The 24,964-nt window shown below is 39.9% G+C and overlaps 1 protein-coding gene and 1 long non-coding RNA gene across 11 annotated transcripts in view; one reads left to right on the plus strand and one right to left on the minus strand.

The window, feature by feature from the left end:
* Positions 1 to 24,964, minus strand: part of LOC108135228 (protein madd-4) — a 60,887-nt gene that overhangs the window by 4,095 nt on the left and 31,828 nt on the right. For 5 of the 10 annotated variants that reach the window (XM_017255873.2, XM_017255872.2, XM_017255870.2 and 2 more), the window contains exons 8-17: positions 24,705 to 24,834; positions 23,055 to 23,157; positions 22,803 to 22,898; positions 19,977 to 20,183; positions 19,629 to 19,915; positions 15,186 to 16,354; positions 14,504 to 14,615; positions 11,296 to 11,425; positions 9,867 to 9,989; positions 448 to 819 (exon numbers count right to left, since the gene is read on the minus strand). In XM_017255873.2, coding sequence (XP_017111362.1) covers positions 448 to 819; positions 9,867 to 9,989; positions 11,296 to 11,425; positions 14,504 to 14,615; positions 15,186 to 16,354; positions 19,629 to 19,915; positions 19,977 to 20,183; positions 22,803 to 22,898; positions 23,055 to 23,157; positions 24,705 to 24,834 — 2,729 coding nt within the window. The other 5 variants (XM_041708768.1, XM_041708771.1, XM_041708770.1 and 2 more) reach the window with 5 other exon arrangements.
* On the plus strand, positions 13,326 to 14,089 carry LOC121467367. Its single transcript, XR_005977483.1, has 2 exons — positions 13,326 to 13,396; positions 13,457 to 14,089. It is a non-coding gene; the product is annotated as an uncharacterized LOC121467367 (long non-coding RNA).

Here is a 24,964-nt window from a genome sequence, read left to right on the forward strand (position 1 = left end):
GTTTGTTTGTCGTTGTTTCTAGGTATTATGACCACGAAAAATTCCTATGGTAAAACATTTGCGTTAAACCTAAGCAAATGAAAATTAAGGCCTATCAAATTTAAGCAATGATACACATTTAAATCCTCGAACTTGGGCTCTGGAGACACTGATTTTTTTTATAGCCGTGTGGAAATAAGGTGATAAAATGTTTTATTTTGTCAAGTTTAAGTTTTTAAAACCAAGTCTACTTCACCTGTATGAAAATAAAATATTTAATCAAGGGCAACAGTACGTATGAGTGATTTAGTCAATGCGCAGACCTTAAATCGAATTTTTTCAACTTTTGAATTTTTTGTAGCTCACTAAACCCTCTAACATGTGCCTGAGATTGCAGGATTCGATACACACTATTAAGAGGGTGCCCCACAGTGATCCTGGCAGCTCCCCAGCAACCACTTCACTCACCTGCAAGCCGCTGCCAGCTGCTCCACATTCCTGCGAGCATTTGGACCACTCGCCCAGCAGCCATTTGTAGACGAAGCCACCGCTTTCGAGGCTCGGCACCGCCGTCGTCGTGGTGGCCGCTGCAGTTTCCCATCGAGCGTGCGGCATGTGGGGCATGATGTCTTCCACCTCGGCCTCAGCCCGTCCCTCTGACTCTGGGCGGGAATCGGTGCGCATGAGTCCTGCCTCGGTGTGCAGCTCCTTGGTCAGCACACGCACCGGCTCGTCCTGCTCAAAGTGGGGGCCTTCCAAATCGAGGCCGTACTTGAGCGCCTCGCCTTGCAGTATGTGCTGGCCGCGCGAGTCCTTGAAACGCTGCAGCGGCCATAGCAACTGTGGGCGGGAGATTCGTTAGCTTCACTGTATGAAAATTCACATATGCATCTCAGGGCCCGAGCCAGTCGGGTTTGTTGTTCGATATGCTGGGCTTAACTTCAGTGCTCAACGGCCGCCGCGTTTCCGCTTCCGTATCCGCTTTCCTAACTACCATCGCATTCCACTACCGCGCATGCATAGGTATTGGTATGTTCAAGGAAGGTGGAAAGGCGGACAGGAGGGATGTTTCATGCATGCACACTTGAATTACCTTCATCAATTGCTTTACGTCGACTGACTACGAACTGCGAAATCCGATTAGCCTCTGAACCTACGAACAGCATCCCCAACGCCCACATTCGCCCTCTAATTTCCCCTTTTGCGAGTGTCGAAAATTTGAATACCAAATGCTGCCGTGGGTTTTTCGTCCGAAAATTCTCTTTTGTCGGTTGTTTCAGTCCGTGTTTCTGTGGCACTTTAAAATCCCTACCGTAAATGATGGCATATGAACTTCCTAGCTTGCCTAATATATGGTTAAAAAGTTTATTGCAGGGACTAAATCATAAACCATTATTATTGAGGTTTTTTTTTTGCTCAGAAGCAGACAATATTCTTAAGTTTTATAAAAAGAAAAATCGTGAACGTAAGCAAACACAATCACAAACGACATCGTAAGTTCAAATTTTTGGAATGTCCTAAAGTCTCATAATTTCGTGTGTGGCACGAACCTAACAGCCTTACCCCAAAAATTGTCATTTGCACTGTGACTCTGTGGGCCATTTCCCTTTGCAGATGCCTCCGAACTCATTGTCGAACACCATGGTCCTGCCAACGTCAACATCGTTCCTCTGGTCGTTTGCATTTACAGCTGCCCAGAGCCACGCCGCAGCAGGATTGGGTGGGTCTGGTTAGGCTGTGGGTCGAATCGAGTCGGAGGCACACAAAGATGATTTCCCAAGTGCCACTTGAAACCGACAAATGCGCTTGCATAGCTTCTGTTGTTGCTGCATTGTTGGCTGCATCTGCTGCGCTTTTATTTGCCGCCCCCTTTGTCATTTGCTAGCCAACAAGCATCTAGCAGGGAGCGACAATGACAATGACGCCTCCGCCGAAGCCTCCATTGGCTTTTATTGTTGTCGCCGCAATCGGAATCGTTGTCTGTTGTTCCTGTGTTGCTGCCTGGCTCTTGTCAATATTGCAGCATTTTCAAGGGGCACAATTGGAATTTTGGGGGTCTGCTTGCCAGGCCAACCCAATCCTCCTACGAACTACTACCAAGCGTTCCGCCTGTGCAACTTTAATTAGCACACAGTTCTTGCCCTGTTTTTGCCCAACAAAGCAGTCAGATTATTGTTTCAAAATTTAATGGCCATTTGGTAGATACATAGACCGGAAGTGTGGTTGCAGTTTCTGCCTGAATTAACAGAAGTCTTCTCTGAACTGGAACCTCTGCACTTGGGAACGGAGAGGAGTAAATGGGTAAGTTAAGATCTTTATTTTTAAAGGAAAAACTCTACTTGCTCATATCATAAAAAAAGTAGGCAAACTAGTTCTTGTTCTGTGAATAATATTCCAATTGAGCTGGTTCAATGTTTTGGGTATTATAAACTATATAATGCATTATCTTACATCAAGTTTCGATTTGGTTGATGGTAAGCAAACATCGCAAGTTATACGTTATAAATATATACACTGCAATATCTAACTTTGACGGTTAATTATGTGCTAAAGTTTCAACGACTTCCAGTCGCTTTATCCGTCCCAGGATTTTACTTCACTCAATATATTCAGCACAGACTCATTAGCAAGTTTTGCCAATACACACGGCTCACATTGGACCACGCACATCGTTAAAGTCTCACGCCTGACAGGCGAACCCAACGCTGGCGGAGACAGCCCTTAACCAAACCGATCTGAAGTAAGCCCAGCTCAACCATAACCCAACCAAACCAAACCAAACAGAAGCGAGCCACGAAGCAGTGCAGTTTCGACTGAAATGTGTGTCATTTCGTTTAATTTACGTTAAAATGTTACCAGCAATATAAAAAAAACCGCTTTCGGAAAACAAATGCAGCGAAATTGCAGCAAATGGCATGGAGTTCAAGTGGAGCGCGGCTAAAATGCCTCAGAGGCTGAAACCAGCGGATGCTGCATCCTACATCCTGTAGCCTCTCACCCTGCCATTAATAAATAGTTGCAATCAAAATTAAAAGCGAGCAAGTGCTGGTGCATTTTGCTTGTTTTAAATCGTTCACGCCCGACATGACGTATATGTGGCACCAGCAGGCCAGCCGCCAAAAAGGGCGTGGCATGGCGCAAAGGACCCCGGTCTGCGGATATTTATTATCGCGCTTTGACGCGTCTCAGGCCAAACCAGATCTAAACCCACACAGATTTAATGTTTGGGACGAATAAAAATAAATAATTTGTTGGGAGTGGGCTTGGCATAATATAATTAATGTCCTAATGTTGGGTCATAAATTATGGCCGCCGAAAGACGAAGTCAGCCTGCATTTACTTAGCTAATTAGGAGTACGCAAAACGCAAAGCAAACTAAGCTATACTGGGCTCGAACAAACTAGATAGCCCGGTTCAATGATGGTCATGATAGAAATTCATTATACTCCGCAGAAAATCATTTCCATTCTGTAAGCTAATCAATGAAATAATTCAGGTGCCAGCTCAGTAGCCATGGAAATCCGAAGCCCACCGGAGAATCATCGGCCTTACTAGCAAGAGGATGCCGGCACAGAGCTGCTAATGAGCAGCTCTCGACAGTTCGCAGACAACAATGCAATTAAACATGAAATGGCCAGGACTTGCATTCATAGATATCCCACGGGATGGAATGGAAGCGAAATGGACGTTTATGGCATCGATAAATAACCCAACACTTTGACTTGAAAGTCTGTGGCTTGGTTGGTCAAATGATTTCTATTGTGCTCTGATGAATGAAAAGATTAAGGATGCCTTCCTAATTTAATTAGCAAATCAGGTAAACTATAATTAGAATCCTAAGTATATTAATTCTCTATTCATCTGAATGTGCATAAGTTTTTGCAAACACTCAACGCATACCACGTCTATGATTATAAAATGATTGAAGGAAAAGCGAAAATAATTTTATCGTTATTAAGCTATTAAACTCAACAATTCGCCGTCGGAGAAAAACAGCTATTCTGACCTCCGTTCTCCATTCTCTACTGTCGAATGCGATATTTTCAAGAATTGAAACTGAAAAAAACATGGGGTAAGATTTTTTTATTTTTACAATTTTAAATTTTAAATATTGATCAAAATATATTTATTTTTTAGTTTTGTATATAAGATACATTTCTTTTAAAAACTTTAGTCGACCAAATCGGTTGTAAAGAACTGGAAATATTAAATAATTTAATTATAGAGTCTTATTCTCTCTATATTTTCAATTTTTAAATGACGGTTGCCGACGTCAGATATCTTAATAATACGACATAAGTTTTTTGACGATTTTTGACCCGGTAAATATCACTAGGCTAATTCAGTTTTACCGAAAACCATTTTCAATTTATTGTGATTAATGTGCAAATAAAGCTTATATGCTTATGCCATATCTCTAAGGCCAGTGCCAATCTCTCTTTCTCTCATAAATGCTGCAATTCATAAGTGGGCGAGCTTTCACGCCTGCATAACTCCAATTGCCAGTATAAGCACTTTGCATTGCATTAAAGGATCATAAAGTTCGACATTATCGTGGTTTCATGGGGACTGAATAAAAATTCAAATATATTTTGTATCTGTGCGAAATTATAAATACGAGCGGTCACCCGCTAGAAGAGCGGCAGAGGGAGGATGCGGGTGTTGCAAGAGTTAATCATTTCACCGCAAACTTTCACCCCAAATTGTTATATTGTCCCCCGCACACAAATATTAAGGACAGATGGCATATGCGACAGGGTAAGTGTGAATCTGCCGGCTTTAAAGCCACAGAATATTTTTTGTGGCTAGCCTGTTGGTGGCTCACCACGAGAAATTGCAAGAAATATGTAACCAAATTAGTTGTAATCGTTCCCTCTATTTGGCTCAATGTATATGGGTGGAGCAATTTTCCGCTAACGAGTTTTGATAAATGCCGCTTGAAAGTGTAGCCGTATTAATATACCCTCCAGGCTCCAAAAATGAATTTTGTCTAATCTGCATACTGCGATGGACCATCTACTCAACTTTGCCGGCAGTTTAGTTTTCGGTCGGTTCTTCCCTTCCCCCGTACTTTAAGTAAAAGTTTTTTCGTCTGCTGAATAGTGGTTTTATTACTGGCTACTGTAGAACAATACAGTATAGTAAAGTAGAAAATATTTCAATTGCCAGCACATAAAAATCTTTTAAAATATAAAAAACTTTCAAACAAATTTTTTATTTCAATATTTATTGATTTACTTTTAATTTTTTAAACGAAAATAAGTCATATATGTATTAAAAATATTTGATAAACACTGGCTCTTATTCATGTATATAAAAATGTATATTTTAAATTATTTATCATTTAATACAATGCATATTAAATTTCATGATTTAATATAATAATGTAGAAATTATAAGATTTTAAATAGATCAAAATACATTTTATTTAAGTTGTTTTAAAATTAAATTAATTTTAAGGAATGTGATACATACTTTTCAACAAATACAAAAATCTTTTACTCTACAAGTAACGGGGATAAAAACATTTTGACAGAACTCAGTTCAGCAAATTAGCTTCTGATGCCCATATTATCTATGAACTTTTTGTGTGCTTATTTGCAGAGTATCCGTGCTGGTCCGACGGCTTTATTTATTTTCTATTGCGTTAAAAATTTCAGTTTGAAAACCACGGGTTTGCAGGGCTCTCATGAGTTAGAAAACTTTCTGTTAGCAGGTGTATGGACAGCGACGCCATTTACTAATTATTATACCCTTGCAGAGGAAATTATAAAATTGGTTAGAAATTTGAAACGCAGTGAATTAGACATTTCCGACCCATTAAACTATATATATATATATATTCTTGATCAACATGACGTTGCGTGTTGATATCTATATGGTTTGCGAGCTTTGTTTAGGAGCTAGATATTTAAAACTATCGCTATCGTATTTTTTATGTGTACCTTGAGATCTATTCAAAATCGTATGATCAAATATATATGCCATATATTTGTTCGCTCAGTAAAAACGATAGATTCTTGAAACCTTTCAAATCGTATTTTCTTACGTGGACACTGATCATGGCAGATTGGCTGCATTAGGAACAATCAAGTCAAAATGTTAGTTTTGGCTGTATTTAGTTTTAAGTATAAGTTGCTGGTTTTAACGCTAAAGTATTTTTGTCACTTCTAATTCACACCTTTAAATTTAGTTGCCATCTATCTGTTTAACTGACCATACTGTTCTATGACGATTATTTACCCAGAGTAGAAGATAGATTATTGAAACTTTCCAAATCGTGTTTTCTTATGTGTGCACTGATCACGAACAAAAATGTTGCCGTAAGGACGACTATTTCCTCCCATAGCAACAATTATTTGATAAATTTGGATTTTGTAAGAAGTATGCGTACATCTCGTTTTTCTTTTGCTTTTTTTAATGGTTTTATATAGTTACGGTTCCATCGCTGGACTGCAAAGTATTACATTTTCGGCTTGCCAGCTTGCTAGCTCCCGTCCTCGCTTTTAAGCTAAAAGTTGTTGTTTGGCGTTAGTTACATAACTTTAATGCGGTGAAAGGGGAAATAGACCAAGTTAGAAAGGGCCGAGAGGGAGAATAAACTATTATATTAATAAAAAAGTTTATAAATTCTACATATATGTATACATATTTATTTCACAAAACTTCTATGGACAGTCGACGACGCAAGTGGCACTTACCTAACCAACATATCAAACAACAAACCATCGTTCAGCTAGCGGCACTTCTGGTATAAATATTTGTTAGATTTAAATTAAAAATTTATTTGTGTATAAATGCCTACAATTAGTATATGTAATTGGTTTAATTTAAATATTTCATAATATGAGTTTGTTTCGTGCAATGGACCAGCAAAACAAATATCAGTAGGTTTTTCAAACTGGAAACTCAAATAAATTTAATTGTTTTAACGGATAACTGAATGATGTGAACAAGAAACGATGATAAAATATAGAAGACTTATAAAAGAAATTCTCTAATGACAGATCCAAGATTGCGTTCTATGAATAAAGGAGACTTTAAAATAATTTTTTTTTTTACTTTGTTTATACCCTTGCAGAAGGTATTATAATTTCAATCAGAAGTTTGCAACGCAGACATTTCCAACCCTATAGAGTATATGTATTCTTGATCAGCAACACTAGGGGAGTCTATCTAGCCATGTCCGTCTGTCCATCCTGTCAGTCTGTCCGTCCGCTTCTACGCAAACTAGTATCTCAGGTTTAGAGCTATCTGCATGAAACTTTCCAACAAGTTGTCTTTCTATTGCAGGTCGAACCGACCCGGATCGGACGACTATAGCATATAGATTCCAAAGGAAAAATCGGAAGCAAAAAATTATAACCTTGCCGATTTTTAATTTCGTTTAGTTCTTTGACAAATAGAAATGGGTAAATATTTCAGAATTACGGTTTAAATCTCATCAAAATCGGACGGCTATATCTTATAGCTCCCATGGAAACAATAATAATATATAAAACAAAAATTTTTTTATGTAACTTTTCTTTATTTGTAATTTTTGTTCAGAGTTACGCTTTTAATTTTATTAAAATTGGAAACGATATCGTATAGCTGCCATAGGAATTATGGAATAAATGAGCTGCAAATCATCATAGCTTCAATGTTTTTAAACATATAACGGAAGTAAATCATAATTTTAATGTTTTAAAGAATATTTAATTTTTGCAATAGCTGCAAGAGTATATGAACTTCGGCTTGCCGAAGTTTGCTTCCTTTCTTGTTTTTTTTTAATTTATTTTGTGCCATAAATAAAGTTTGTATTTTTATTTTATAATTTTTCATGTCATGCGCTTAAATTTGCAATGCAAGGGATACAAAATTAATTTATCGCATTCTTTATTCAATTGAATTGTTTTTAGTTATATTCAGGGTACTTTAAATTCACTTGAATATGTTATTATTTAAAAAAAACTTCTTTTTTTTACAGATATTTATTGTAGTACTGATAAATTTGTTGATACAACAATGTTCGTAATGGTAATGAAATGCAGGCTGTTTGATTTTTGACAATTCAAATTATATTTACTATCGAGCACACAAATAATCTCTTGAAAAAAGCAGCGGTCCAATTTGTATGCACATTTTTGTTTATTTTGCTGAAAGGTTCAAATTTTCCAGCTTTCAAGTCAGGAACATGCAACTTTTTCGGCCGGAGTTGACTATCCTTTTTTTCCCATTATGCCAATTGTTTGCTCATTTTACAATGTATAAAATGCACACAAAAAGCCAGAAAATAATGTCTTTGATGGCGGGCGCGCAAAAAGTTGCCTAAGGGCGAATAGCAGACGGAAGAGACGAAAATTTTACACAACATTTTTAATAAATATTACGCGATACCAATTTTACTGCCATTGGCTGGAAGGATATCAAGGATATTAAGTTAACTGTTTACGCGCTCTGTGCTCACCGAGAATAGAGTGAAAAGTGTTTAATATATAGTAGAAATCAGGCAAAAGTTTTGTAGTTATTAGAAAGTTTTACCTACGTTGCATTCGTTATGTTTAGGGTATGTTCGAAAGTGGTTCCCGTTTTGTTTTTTTTTTTGTATGTTGTTTGTGTTGTACAATATATTCAGAGGGCCCCGAACAAACCGAACAGTAATAAAAAATATTGATGTTGGGATATGCAAAAAGAAAGACAAAGTTTATAAATCATTGTTGAGAGTGGGAAATATAATCACATGTGCTTAGTACTTAACTGTAAATAACAATGCAGTAAAAATGTACAAATGTTTCAAAAACATGCATAGCTTTTAAATACTTAATTTTAGATGTTGAAGGAATTTTTGAATTCCAAAACATAGTGGCAAGCTTATTTAATACAAGAACTACTTCAAAATAATATAATTAATTTAAAAAAGTCTTTATTATTAAAAAACGTAAGATTGAAAAAAAATAGATTGAAATCTAGTGAATGTTTTGGCAGTGCTGATTGTTAAATGCATAATGCACATTTCTCTTTACAATTTAAAAAAGTCGTAACGATCGACCTTTCAATTTTCAATTTTGTGACGAAAAATATTTAAGCATTCGACTAAATAAGTACCCCTTTAAAAAGATTCTCGTTCGTCCCGCTTCAACATTTTGTCAGGAACTTTTTTATTGCAGAGTGCCCAATAGTTTTGACAGCACTACTTTTTCAATGCCATTTCTTCATTTTTAACTATTATACAATTTTTAAGCGCTTATTCTCTAATCGACGGACATGTCGCCTATAGAGTGCCTTATAGATAGCCAATTTAAGTAAAATGACTGTAAATTCAACAATGCTGTCAAATAATGAAACATGCAAATCAAATAGATAATAACAACAAACAAAAGTACTACGACCAAGGTTGGCTTAGAAGTCTCGAACCGATGCAGCCAAGTTTCAGATTCGCTTGCACTGTCATATGACAAATTGCAACAACTGCTTGGCAAAGAGGGCCAATCAGCCTAAAGACAAATATGCAAACGATGCCCAATTTATATGCAGTACTTTGCCAATTTGCACGGCCTACGCCCCTGCCACGCCCATTTGAAGGGCACTAATTACACGCATGCAGGGCAAAGTTTGTGGAGGGCCAGGCGAAAGCACTTTACATACGATGAATGTGTGTGTCTCTTTGCAGAATTAATGAAATAAAACAAACAAACCAAAAGTCACTGAAATCAGGGTGAATAATTGCAAGCAGCAAAGGTAAGAACGGAATAAATTTAAATAAAAAGAATAACGAAATGTGTGTTCGCTTTCGAACAAAAAATAAGTGAGGCCCAGCAATTTGCCGGTGAACGAGCCGAAATAATCGAATCGGAATCGAAATCGTAATCGAACGAACCGAGGGATGCATAAAGGATGCGCCTCACCTGGAGATTGCTGAGCAGAGCCTGGAAATATGGCATGGCCAGCAGAGTCCTGGTGCGACTACTCCCGCTGCTGGCGCTCGCCGGCTGTGGAACCCTGTCCTGGGATTGCACTAATTGCGAATGCTGCAGATGCACGCCCACACACGCACAAACAGGTGGATTGGGATTGGATTGGGTTGGGTTAAGGAAGAAATATGACGAAAATAGTTATTAAGTGTGACGTTATTTATTAGCAATATGTTTTGGTTTAAAGTTATGGTTATGCTGATATGTGTGTAATATATTATAGGAGATTGTGCAGGGGCGAAAGATGGAGCTGATTTTGTTAGTGGAAACGGGGAGAATACTGGACAGCAATTAAAACGGTTCAACCTGAAAGCGAGTGCATTTAAATTTAGACCATTAAATACGAAATAAAAGATTGTCAAGTCCGAAATAAGGAGTACTCAAACGTTTGTTAATGCTAATTAATAATATTAATATGGCAGCAGCAAGCCAAATTATCGAGCTTAGATGTTTGCTTAATACTAAAATAACATTACCCACTCATCCTTCACCACTAGCGAATCTTCTTCTAATTCGAACAAAAAATAAAATCCAATCTTCTTTTATACGTGGCTCAGCTCATTTATCAAAATTTTAACATGCCTTGACCATAACAAAATTTGCAATTTGAAATGCGACTGAGGAAAACGAAAAATCTCCTATCGGCTAAAACTCAATCAAGGTATTTACGCTAACTCTTGGCTGCCTTGGCTGTGACCCAAAATCCGGCCTCAGTATCCTTTGCCAGACAAACAGCAATTTGGCCAGGTAGTGTTGGCCTAGGCGACCAAAATCCAATTCGTATCCTTTAACATACCTCCCCCAACGAGGACAAAGCAGGCCGTTCGCGCTAGTCTGTGCCTCATCTATTGTTGTTTTCAAAGGGAAGGAATTGTAAAAGTTGTTTGGTTTACTTTTCTCTGCTTCAATCCACTCTGTACCTAGCTGTGTTCAGTTCTATCCGGCAGGCAACTGAACGTATACGTAATTTCGTTCTAAAGCGCATTATATGTTTGGCCAGTCGAAAAAGATAGAGCCAGGAACAAACAAGATAGCCAGAGAGAAAGGGAGACAGATACAAATCTAAACTGCCAACAGTTTGCACAGATATTTATTCTGTTGATATGAAGCAACCCAAACGAAATGGGGAAAGCCAAGTGGAAAAACTATCAAATTACGTAGAAATTGACACAGGGCGAAAGGGAGCGACTGAGACCGCAAATCCAATACACAATGAAATTGTGTAAACTACGAAGGGACAACGTGGGACCACCACATTCGCGCCCCATTCGTTCCCGCACGTTTCCGGAACATATTTAAAACGTAAGCCCGGCAATGACGTTGATCGAGTGGGACAATCATAACGTATGGGAGCACTACTCACATCGTCCTCCATAATGCTGCTATCTGCATGCTGAACTCCGTCCGACTTGGGTCTCCGGTTCCGCTCCCTGCCGTTCTGCAAGCGCTCCGACTGCTGCTGTCTGCGACGTGTGCCCTGCTGCTGCGTAGACCTGGAAAATTTGAAAAGATAGCGGGGAACATTAAAACCAAGCGGCTAATGCCACACCAGAATTGCGGTTTGGCTGAGGACCTGTAAGATGTCAAATGCAGATTTCCGTTCCCACACTCACAAAGCCCTGTCAAGGGCCATTTCATAGTGGCCTTTCTTGACTTAACTCCACCCTGGCCCATCCCAAGCAAAAGGACCTTTGTAAGCTCGTTGTAAGTAGCATTTTTCCAGAGTAAAAGGTGGTGAAAGGAAATACCTTTAAACTGGCCGCACGAGTACATTCTTATGAACCCTATGATCTTTTTTCTAACAATAAATTGTTTGTACGGTGATTGAAAAAGACAACTTTAATTTTAATGGAAAGGTTTTCGAAAGTCCCCTTGTGTTGAAATTGATTAAAAGCCCTTCTTTGTTCTTAATTGCTTTAGTTGTATTTGCAGACGAAGATGGGGCCTTAATGAATTTCATCGTATGCGTTCTTACAATCTTTTCTTGTTGAGCTTTTATTTTTATTGTAATCCTGGGATTGTAACTTTGGCGCCAATATGGATTTCAACTACTCTCCAAATTTAAAGCATAATTTTGACTAGTCAATTTACTTTTGCCTCGACTTTTATTTGTTCAAAAAATTTCACTTTGTTTGTATGTTCTTGTGCTGCAATTTTCTTGCAGACCCATGTTTAAATTCCTCTTTTAGAGCAACAAAAATAACAATTTAAAAGCAAAAAACAGAGACAATATATCAAAAAACCATTGGATGCCCGCAGCGAGTGCCGGTCAAAAGACCAAAAGCCATTTCACTAAGCAAAGCCTCTTCCAACCCTTCTCGCAAATATTTGCATATTTTTCCATGCTGCGAAAAATTGACAAAAATTCAGTGTTCAGTGTGTGTGCAACGTTTCGAAAAATAAAATAAGAAAAAAGCACGATGAGGGCAAACATTTCTCAACTGAAAGGATATAAAATATGTATTTTAAATATTAAAATTGCGATCAAATACAGGCATTCATTTTTCCTGTGCACAGAGTTACATTTGGATATTTAGTTTCTATAGCCGACGTCAAAAGTTGTGCCACGCTTTTCACGTCCAACGACAAAGTTGATGATGCATTTGAAAACCAGAAATACCGCCGTAAATTTGAAAACCTGGCTGTGTGCGGTGCTATTTGCGAGGGTGGTGAAAAGTCTGCGGCTTTGTCAAAATGCATTTTGCTGTTGGCTGTTTGCTTTTAACCATTTACACTAAGCAGAGGTACTGCACGATTACAAACATATGGATTGTTGTCCCAATACAGGCATATATATAAATTGCACAACTATGTAAGCAGATGTCTCTGTAATTTTTGGCATGTTAAACTCCAAGTCCAACCAAACACGTAACCCAAATTGCGAAATAAACCGCACACACGTGTGCGTTGAAAACTCAGTTTGGGAGAAGGAGTTGAAAAAAGGGGGTGCCAAAGAGTGTTTGGCAGCGGGTTTGCTCGTGAATAGGGCACTCAATAGAGTTAAATGTTGAAGAGACTGTGAAGTTGCAAGCAGCAGTCGAGGGAGGGCCCTAAGCTAACCAAGCAGGTAGCATTTAAGCGCTTTCAACTCCAGAATAAGTATCGTCCGCAGAACAACTTTTGTATGCCTTTAAATATCATGAAAAAGCCGAAAGCTAAAGGCGGAACTTATCTGCCAACTTGCCAGGCAATAGACTTGCGTTTGCTTGAATTTTATGATAATTAATGTATTAATTCTTTAGTTCAAGCTAGTAGGTATAGAGTGTCACAGGTAATTTTTGTTAGTGGTTCAATTATAAGAGGGGAAGAGTATACGCAAAGCTGAGCCAACTAAGCAACCATAAAATTGACTTAATGTTTGTTTTGTTTCCGTTATTTTAAGTTGTTGTTTATCAACATTAAACTTTAATGCACAGGAAAAGCAAATACAAACACAAACCAGGAGTGCAGTATAATCGAGAAAGGTTTGCCGGATGAAACACTAAGACAGCGACAATCAACGATAACACGCATACGCAACGTAGACGGAAGCAGCAAAGATGGGCGAATAAGGACTGCAATGGAATGAATCGAAAAAGTAGCTAGATAAAAACAAGACAGGATGAAGAAGCAAGTGCATGACTGACCACCACTAAGCGGTTACCACTTTACTGTAGCTGAAAAGGCCCTAATATTGTATCCGCCATCCTGTTCTCAAGCGGAACTGACACTTCGACTCAAGAAAAAGAAAAAGAAGATACGAAAGCACCAGCCGGTAATAACTGGACAGCAGAGGCACTTGCAATTTAAATGGCCCAGGGCCGAAGGGGTATAGAGCCAGGGATTGGGTTGGGGCAAGGTTGTTGTTAGGCTGCTGGTTGAACGTCGGCAAAGGGGCAAATGCAAAGTGCACAAGAAAAACTGTCAATTTGCTTTATGCTGGCGAAAGAGAAGATGTGAAAATGGACTTTATAAGTAACTTTATAATATGAAGCGCCATTTGCAAATATCTCAGGAAAAAGCTTTCTAGCCCTGTTATCCCATTTCCTGGGGCAACTTCTTAACCATTTTTTTGAATTCGGAATTTAAGATGAGAAAATTTATAGTTAATGTAATTTGTTGTTAATTATTGTTCCAAGTCTAAGAATGACAAATAAAACCATTTGTCGAAAGAGTTACAAGCCACTGCTATAATATTTATATTTATATATATTTATATATATATTAACGCCAACTTTAAAGTTTAGATTTCATTCTTTAAAAATGTAGAGTAATTTTTGACATTTAAGTTAAACCAAAGAGGGAAATACAACTCTGCACTCAGCTCAAGATTTTTACAGCCCCTTTGAAAATAAATAACCTTCGTGCCATGTTTTTTGCACAAACACTTTACCTCCGAAATATTTACTTAAATAAATAACCCTTTCGAATGAAATGGCCCAGTTGCCCGAATTTATTTTTCCAGAAACCAGTATCTAAACCAATCAAGGTAATTCAAAATGTGAAGCCTCTTCAAACGAAACCTGCTCCAAAGTAAAGTGTTGACCGTTGAAAATTCTCAGTAAAGGTCGCACGACGGGTGCTTCACTTACCCATTAGCGGGTCCATCAGTTCCAGGTCCACCGGAAGAGCCTGCTGCACCCGATGACGTCATGTCCGCAGAGGTAAGAGCCTCCGTGCCGCTTCGCTCACGCACCAAGCGATCTGGGAAAAATCAGGGGAAATTAAGCATTTAGACGAACAAGCTCATTAGGGACAGTGATGGGCAGGCAAAGCTTTTTTAAATTGGAGAACGAGATATTATTTATAATAATTTCCAATTGAAATCACACTAGGAAATCACCGTACAATAAATTTACTTCGATATAACGATACCAGCGGGCCCGAGAGACGTTGTTCTGGCGTTCGTTGCGATACTCTTGACTTTCATTAGATTGCAGCCTGATTTCTTACATTTTCATTGTCCTTTTTCGATCTATTTCACCTACGGTTCTGGGTAAATAGTGAATTCTGAATTATTTATATTTTTGTACCTGATTTTGTATTTATATTTTGTACATACACAAAGAATTCATTCAAATCGGTTCAAGCGTTTAGGAAGAGTTCTCTATCAACACACTTGCAGAATAATTTTATATATAAAGCTTATCTTTATTTTATTTTGTAAGTTCAACCTGTCTTAAATTTAGATGAATATAGTTTCAATTTTTTCACCCTTTAAGAATAGCTTATTCCCATTACTGTTTGGACCATCACCCAACCCTGATTACTCACCTGCCTCCTGGCGCTCAAGCTCCTCGGCCTGCTGGCCTGGCTTGGCCTTCACCTCGATGCTTATTTCCGCGGAGCTGAGTCCGGCGTGACAGGAGTAGACTCCGGCATCTCGAAACGTGATATCAAGTATACGCAGGGCACCCTTCTTCGACACTTTGAACTTGCGCGAACGCTGCAGCGGCTTGTGGTCCTTACTCCACTTGATTTTGGTGCGATTGTACCGCTTCACGGGGCACTTGATCTTAACCTGAGTGCCGAAGAAAACCACCCCCGCACCGCCCACTTTGAGCGTGATCTTGGTTTTCTTGGGGTCGTGCTGGATGTGGGTCGAGTTGTTTATCTGGATGACCGGCTTAGGATCCTCTGGCGGACAGGGCTTAACGTTGCAGGGTTTCTTGTCCGCCGGCTTGGCACTCGGACACATCGACTCGGGTCGCTCGATCTTGTGCTCCTGGGCCATTATCTGCTTGCACTCGACCTTGCGATCCTTGAACCCGTAGCCGCAGGTGTGGGAGCACTTGGCCCACTCACCCACCTCCCACCGAACGGGGCAATCGAGCACGTTGCAGTACTGGCGATCTGCGGGCGGCGGCTGTGGGCACATGCTGTTCGGCACCACCATTGTGTTGTCCCCTCCACGGGTTACCTCGTGGATGCACTGCACCTCGCGCGTCTTGATGCCAATGCCGCAGCTCTTGGAGCAAGGCGTGTAGTCCGAATAGTTCCACCTGGGCGGGCAGGGACGGTCGTTGCAGGTGCGAACCCTCGCCTCCGGCTTGGTCTCCGGGGCGCAGAGGAAGGGCGAGACTACCCGACCATTATCCTCCCGCACGCAGTTGATGATCAGCTCCTCCACACCTCCCAAGCAAGAGGCACTGCAGGAAGTGTAGCCCTGTTCCCGCCAGACGTACGTCTTCCCTGGCTCCGAGACTCCCACTTTGATGGAGTCCCGGGGATACTGGTCGTCGAAGCCGTGCGAGGGCAGCATGCACGGATCCTCCACACATCGCTCCACCTCGTCATGTGGCTTTTTCCCCTCGCACAGTGAATCATTCACGGTGGCCACCGTTCGAGAGTACTCCAGGAATATCTTGCAGTTGTAGGAGCGTCGACGGACGCCTTCGCCGCAGGTCACGCTGCATGGTGACCAGTCAGTATCCTTGATGAAGCTGTGGAATACGAAGCAGGATTTTTTTGTAGTCGCCAAGCAGTATACGAGTATCAAAAAAGTTAATAAATAACTGGTTTTGTTTAGTTTTGAACCGTGCACTTCATATAATCAAAAAAAAAAACACGAAGTAAATTTAAGTATATTACAAGAAAGGAAGCCAATTTTCGCAAGTTTAAACCATCGCAGCTATTGAACAAATTAAATATTCTTTAAGGCATATTTGTAATCCGGCTTGTTTCGACTTATTTACTACCAAAAAAGGCAACTTTTGAGAGATTAGTTTACGTAGAAACGGACAGACGGACGGACAGACGGACCGAATCTCCTACTGATGCTGAAATATAAATAGGGTCGGAAATGACTCCATCAAACTTCTGACTGAAATTAAAACTCACTTTGTAAGAGTATAATGAAATGGATAAGTTGGACTCACAGATTTAAAATAAGATTTTAATGTTCGAATCTATTGTTTATAAATACATTTTTTAGAACCTACGTTTTAAAATAAACGTTTAATAATAAACAACCGTTTAAAAACTCCCAAACAAAACTCCACCGCTTTACAAACATAAACAAAAAAAGAAAACCCAGCGTCCACACATGCCGTGATCCATGGGCAATGCCTTTCCACGTTTAGCCGCACGCACGTAAATTGAATCAAAAAAACCATCGTCCTGCTCTATCCCACAGAGTTTCGCAGTCCCTATCTTCCATTTTGTCCATAGCTAAACAAATTCCGTGCAACAATAGACCTCGCCACGTCCCACACATTGCATTTCATTCAATGCCAGGACACATATTTATTGAGCCCTCTACGCTCGGCCCCAAAAAGAGTGCTACGTGAATGAATCGTTTGCGGCAAGTCGAGTAAGCGCCCGCAGGCACTATAGTGCTCGGGCATTGTTTTGTGGCCTGAAGTGGTTTTATGGTTTCGCCGACAGTCCACAGAAATGGATTAGGGGTCAGAAGTTGACAAATCCGCTGGACAGGAGCGTTTCTACCCGTTATTGATTTGTAGTCAAATTGTAAATGCGAATGTCGCATTAAAGTGGCGCCAAATGGCCGCAAACATCTCAGCATGGCTCTCTAAGTAGGTCAGCTTGCAGACTGCACAGAGAAATAATCTTACCTAAAATGGTCATTAAGGGAATTTCTTTACTTCAGGAAATAGGGTAAAAGTACCTATACTGATTATTGACTTTTAAGACTGTCTCCATTTAAATGTCCCCTTAAAGATTTTATATTTTTTAATTTATTTGAAGTTACTTTGTACAATGCCGGAGGTCCTATAAAGATAAACTAATGTTTTTAAGCGTGGGACAGCTATAGTTGTTTTTGAAAACAATATTTTAATAATCATTATAGGCACTATTAGCCTAGTTTAGTTTTTATTTCTGTGTCTCACTACTTTTTCAAAGATTTCAAATTTTAGGACTTTTAATAAGTTTAGTAAATAATTGTATAATACCAAATGGTATTGATACAATGCATATTTTTTCGGTGTGCTGCTGCTGATTTCATAACCAACGTGCCGCGTAGGCCAGGCGTGTGTTCAGAACTTTGTTTGCTCGTATCTTTTCCCATTTTTGTTGTTTGTCTGCCTGGCACGCTGCCATCGACAATCTCTTCATGGCCTTTATTGTTGCCGCATCGGCTTCGGAGGCCAAGGTTCTAGTGGCGGCATCAAGACGCGACTTTATGGCGGCGCCAGGCTCGAATAGTTTCAGCTTAGTGGGCATCGTAACAACAAACAATCAAGAGAAAACCATCAGAGAAGATAAGTTGAATGCCTTTTTAGCGAAATAAAACGCCGCATTTTGTTACTTTTTTGGCAACGGTCCATGGTTTTAATTTTAATTTCATAATGAAACTTCTTTAAATGTATTGAAAAAAAGGCGCATTATTTAATATTTGGATTTTAAACATTACTGTGAGTAAACTACATTCAAATTCAGGATTGGCACTCTAATACAATTGCAATTTCAAACAATATTATAATTTAATAACAATGTAACAAGTCAATAGCACTCCTACGATCGTCTTTCAGGATCACCTTTCCGTCTTTCGTAAGTCTGGGTAATGTGAAAGATTCTTAAATAAAGATGTATAGATTTTCTTTGCTTGGCAATTGACCAGAACAATTTACTGGTACTCCGACCCCAATTGACAAGTGGATAGGAATTTCCAATCAGTGGGTAATTTATTATTTGGGCTAAGTATTCCCCACGCTCCAATTATCCGACAAAAATACTTGGATTTGGCCACTCGATTCTAATGATTTCATTTAGATTAATTTCTTTTGTTTCGCTGGGTAATTAAAGTGTGTGTATGCCTAAGAGGTACTTTTCGTTGAACTGAGTCCACAATTTGATATGTTTGACCAGGCTTATCAGCCGAATTTTTATCGTTTTCCAATAACAATGAAATGGGCACGTCAAAGCGGTACTTTTATTGTCATTAGGCGCACTTTGCCGTACTTACAATCTACTCCGGTTCCAAGTCGATACATTCCCGGCTCCTGCCCAAGGACGTGGGTTTGTGAGTTTGTCCAAAAGTCTTAACTTTAGGTGTCGACAATGCCCAAGGACCTTATGATGAGTCATGAAGAGGGGCAATGTTGGCTGGTGTGTTGGCCAAGTGCTTGAGCCAAGTTGACTCGAGAGGCAAATAAGTGGGTGAAGATAGCGGAGAAGCACGCGGAGGTGGACCTCCCGACGCACTAAAGCTGAAATATGTCAAGTGCTGGCTTCGGAGCAGAAGAAGTGCCCGGAGGAGCGAGAAACTCCGCTCTGGCTGCAATCCAGATAGTGGGCTCAAGACAAAAGCCCCTGGAAAGCACAGTGAGCCAATTCCCAAGCGACTAGGGAAGGTTAACTCCACCGAGACGGGACATAAATTTGGTACTTACAATAATTATTGACACAGGCGACAAGCTACTCAATGTTCAATAAAGACCATCAATATTCAAAAATGTTGTTGTCGGGGAACTCAACCATAACAATATGCGACTCAAAGTGAGAATTTTTTTTGATTTTCAGCACTTTTATCTACGCAAGGCTAATTGTATTTTCGTATGGTCTTCTTAAGAGCGTTTGCCTATCGCTACAAAAAATTTTTCTTTTACGCGCTAACATTTTAGTTGTTATTTTTTTGTGATTATATGTACTTTAAATTTGCTGAAAAACCAGGTGAAGCCAGAAGCAACGCCAGGTAGAGCCCAAGAAAATATACAACTACCAGTTCTTAATAGTAAAGGATAGAGCCCTACTTACGTGGGATCCATTGAGGGAACATCTGATCCGCCATTTCCTCGGTTATAATTATTATTCGAATTTCCGTTCATCAGCCGCATGGTGCGCGGCTCATCTGGGGCTTCCTGCTGCAGCCGACTTTGCGTGCGATGGGCATAGCGCAAGGGTTGGTCGGCATAGGACAAGCCCTCGCCGTCATCGGTATCCTGGCCTGATTCCAGGTCATCGATATCTTCGGCCTCATCATCCACGTCCTCGTCATCGTCGTCGTCATCCGCATCCGAGCTGTCCATCTGTCGCTCCGACCGCTGAGATGGGAATTGTAAGTTTCGTTGATGTTAAAATCGCTAGGATCTTTGACAGGCTTACCTCGTTCAGCGACCGGCTGCTGCCCACGATGATGGTGCCAACACCTTTGTTCGCTGACCCACCGCCTCCGCCGCAGTGGATGCCAGTGGAGCACTGCTGCATGCTGCCCGGTTTGGTGAGTGGATCACATTTGGCACTCAGGCTGCCGTCTGTCGACTTACACTCGACGCCTCGCATTTGTATTCCCTGTCCGCAGGAAACCGAGCACTGTGGGTTGCAGGGATTGGGGGAATTTCCGTGAGCATTATAAATTATTTCAATACGTTCCCTTTTTGCTGTCATAAAAGGGCATTTGTTTGCACAAAGGATGAGCCGCAGCATGACAGAGAAGTCTGCTCCTTCGCAAATGTTTTAAGTGATGCGGCTAAAAAACAAAAAGGCAAACCCTACTGAGACTCTCTAACGCCCCACCCACACACACACACACGCAAACATTTGAGCCCCATGCTGCCCTGCATACAAATGCAAATCTTATATTGTTTGCGTTTTGTCGTGCCACGAGGCGTATGTGTAACATTCCCAGCTTCATCACCATTTTTTATTGGGGTAATCCCACAGCATCCTACTTCCACTCACAGCTTTAATGGCGCTTTAATTTGTGGCATATATTTTATTAATGGACATAAACAATACCGTAGTTTTTAGTAGGCTCACTTGGCTAATGCTTTACACCCGTTTAAATTCATTTAAAACGGGGATAGTCTAACTAAAAGGTTTTGCGGCGACCTTTTCACACAAAAGAGTTTGTAAACAAAACACGAGGGAAGGCTAAAGACACCCGTTACTCAGCTAACAAATTTCTAAATAATTATTCCCCGAAAAAAAACAATAGACTGGCGCCATCGGCCGTAATACATGGACAATACTACAAGCAAAAACCGAGCAGCAAGCAACCCTCCACTAACAACGACACTTTCTAATACAGAGTAGTGGCAGAGCGCCGGCAGAGTACGACACGAACAGTATAAGACCGCTATCGGTACACACACATTGAGAAGTTTTTTAGTCTAAATAAACCACACAAATAAAGTGCTAGCATTTCATAGTATGAGTGTCTCCACTGCACTACAATGGTCTCAATGCACGAACTCCGTTTTTCAAAAATGAAGTAGCATGAATTAATAGCTCGATTTTTAAATGTTTGTATCTACCGATATGTATAGATATGATCGAATCTCTAAAATGTCTCATAGTAACATGACAGATTTTAAACTTGCGTTGTAGGCATATTTGCATGTCAAACCTCTTGCTTTTGTAGCTTCCAAAATCTCGACGTTCATAGAGACAGACTAACGGATAGACGATGGACAGACGGACGAGCAGACTAAAGCACAGTCGGACATGGCTAGATCGACTCTCTTTGTTTAGCTGAATGTAAGAATATAAATTCTTTATTGGGTCGGATGTCTCCTTCACTGTGTTACAAACCTCTGACTAAAATTATAATACCCTCTGCAAGGGTATGAAATCGGCAAGGAAGTTTTATTTTATTTGTAAAGTTCATTATGTTTTTAATATGCTGAAGTTAGGTAGTTTAAACTCATTTATTTTCAATTAGCGGAAACGTTGAAAAGATAATAGCTTTGAATCTTTATTTTAATTGTGTTTGGCGAACTGTACCAGCTCTTTAATAGAAGGCAATTGACAAATAAAGTTTTCAGCACACGAAAAGGAAACTTTCTGAAACCCCTGTAAGGCAATCAATCTATTCAATTATATTACTTTGAATGACTTTCGTATGACTGTTTTTACCAGACTTAATTAAATGTTTCCCTCCTTAGGCAAATTTTAATAAAGCCAACGTCTCATTTCTAATCCAGGACAACTGAAATTTTATTTAAACTTCAACCCCAATCTAAAAATTACATTTTAAGACACCCCAAAAGTAAGACCCAGACGAAAAACTTAAGACAATTCAATTAAGCAACACATAACTTGACACCCCCAGGCGGTCGTCGTAAGTCCCGCCACATACACGTATGGTACATTAATAAAGTTGCAGTTTAAATGAACAGCAACCAAAGTGAAAACTGTGTGTGAGTGAATTCGAAGTTGGTCACTCAAACTGGAAAGGGAAGAGGGCGACCAGACAAACTAAGCAGCCACTCCGAGTCTCCGCCACCAAGTTGATTAAGTTGTATGGCTAGGGATATTTCCGAGTGGAAGGAGGGTGTCTCAGCCCAAACTCAGTCTCAGACTCAGTCTAGCGGCTAGCGGCTTATAAAGAGCCACTAAGGAAAGTATGTTTAAATACGGAAAGCGACTAACAAGAAAGGAAAATAACTTGTCTTATTCGAACGACGAATGCTCTTACAGAATAATAAGTAACAAGTAATTTTGAGTCAATAAAGGTCATTACTTATCACCTATATAAACAGAATTAATTGTAATAAGACTTCAGCTAGCTAACTTACTAAAAAAAGAAATAGAAAGCGGAAATGTTATAACACAAATTTTAGATGATAGGAATAATGTAGCTTTAAAACCAGTTTACCTTTCCTGAAACCATTGTATTGAATATATTTAAAGTTTTTAAAAAATCGCAGAATGCCTAGTCCTCGCAAAGTAAAGTCCCAAAACCAACTACGCAAAAGCGGTTATGTAGGCGCTATGCCTCTGACAAATCCTAGGGGCAAGCAAGCAGCAGTGAGTAGCAGCAACCCAGACATTTAGCTAAGTATACACAAAGGGCCCAGACATAGCCTCGTCAACGTGTAACTTGCCACGTCTACGTCTGGGTACTCCACTTTTTCTGGCTGCAGCACAGAAAGTGCACGATTAGTGCACGACGGGCTGGGATGTGGGCTGAGGTGCTAAGGTACTTACGCCGGTCCAATCCTCGACCTCCCAATGCGGACACTCCTCTATAATGCAGGTCTCTTGTGTTGCCGGCTTGGGTGTGCGGCACATGATATCGGCAACCTGTTGGGGAGTGAGGGGAAGTGTGAGAAAACATGACAATAATGTGTTGCACTCCTTCCCGTTCCCGTAGCCAAAATTAGCGGCGGCAAAAGGTGGCGCCGCAGGTAATAGCCAGACACTTTTTCGGCCATCCGTTGGATTGGCCTTTTCACTCACCCTCGTTTTGATGGCGTTCGATTCCTCGGCACAGACAACCATCCGTTCACGGTAGCCGTGGCCACATAGCCGGCTGCAAGTGCTCCAATCGTCGGTTATCCAGCTGCAAATTTCAGAGGTTAAATGCAATTGGTCAGTGGGCGTTGCTCGTGAATTAGCAGAACAGCAAATAAATGAAAAATGGCAAACAGCTCTAAGTGGAAAAAAAATTCACACGCTGTCAAATATGTTCAACCGTAAAATCTTGCGATTGGGTGTGCAAAAAGAGAAATTATATGGCGGAAGGAAAGGACTAAAATTTAACTATACTGTTATTAGCTGTTTAACAGCGGTAAATCGTTGGCATCTAAAGGAACTGAACGATGCAGCTGGAACTGCGGGTAAACTGTAACGTTAAGGAATTTTGATTTAAATAATTAAAATATGAATGTAAAAAATTATCTGTTCAATCAGAACACTTAAATACATAATAAATTTGTTATTTATTTTCACTTTTTACATATAGACTGAACGATAAATTAACTTTAATAAAAAACGGAGAGCGAAGAATCCAGAAGTCCAGATAGACAAAACCTAAAACATAATTGAAGTCTACACCCAATACCCAATAAACAAGAATTCTACTTCACGGCAAAAGACGGAGATTAGAATTCCGTAGACTTTTGACTCACATTCGGTTCGCTTTGTTTTCTGGTTTTGGTTAGCAAAATGTCACCAAACGATAAACAAACGTGAGTGTGCCAGCCAAAAAAAGGAGCAAAAAAGGAAGGCCGAAGGACGAATGCGCCCCCAGCGTCATGATACTATGTCCCCGTTCGGCTCCTGGGCAATAACAGTGTGCTTGGGATGGCTATCAAAACGTGCACACGATAATCGACGCAATTTAAATTTATAGCTGGCCAGGTGAGACAATAGCTTAATCTACACTGAGACAAACGTTTTAGTCACTCTTTTCAGAAAACATTATTTAAGCTGATAAAATGTCTTTCCATTTTGTCTTTCCATTTTGACATTAATTAATTTTTTTAATATTTTGTTTCCCATGGGAGCTGTATGATATACTCGTTTTGAACCGACTTTGCGCACTTTTATGTACTTGTATTTTCTTGTGGTTAATAATAGAAGTGTATTTTAACGTGATTCATAGCCACTGTGGACGGTCGTCCACGTAGTGACGTTGAGCAGCGGAAAGAGTGCGCAAGGAGACTATAAAGCCGCAATATTGAGAATCAGCCAAATTCAGTCTGATCTTAAAAAATTATACAACAATCGAAATGTATAGCTTTTATACAAGACTTTTAGAAAGTCAATTGGTTCAGGAGAAAATGTGTTGAAAATGCGAAAGAACATTTTGCAAATACTGGAGGTGTTGGATATGGTTGAGAAAAAATTCCATATTCCAGAGTGCCAAATAAGAAGTTAATAAAATAGAAAATAAAAATAAAGTAAATTTTGTAAGTAAAATAATAGTAATCGTCACATGATAAAAATAATTAAACTTATTTTTTATAATTTTAAACTGTATTAGACATGAGAAAGTCATATAGCTGCGGCTGCTTAAAGAGTATGTTTTGGTGGAATTGAAGTTGGAGTCAGCCAACTGTGGTGGCCGATGGCTGACAGCCATGCCCGACAGAAACGAGTACTTACCGCGGAGGACAGCTGTGTGTATTACATTGCTCCACCGACGCCTCCGGGCGATTAGTAAGGCTGCAGAGCGTATCATCGACATCGGCGTTGGTTAGACGATTCCTGCATAAAGGACGAGCCATTTTGTAACCTGCGGCGGTTCAAAAACGAGTCAGGAGACAAAAGAAAGAAGGAATGTTAGTAAAGGGAAAAATTGGAAATCGTATACGACTGCCAGACGACAGCAAAATTTTCTTTTTGTTTTTTGCTTTTGCTTTCGT

This window comes from Drosophila elegans, unplaced genomic scaffold (genome assembly GCF_018152505.1).
Source record: "Drosophila elegans isolate 14027-0461.03 unplaced genomic scaffold, ASM1815250v1 contig_397, whole genome shotgun sequence".
Lineage (NCBI taxonomy): Eukaryota > Metazoa > Arthropoda > Insecta > Diptera > Drosophilidae > Drosophila > Drosophila elegans.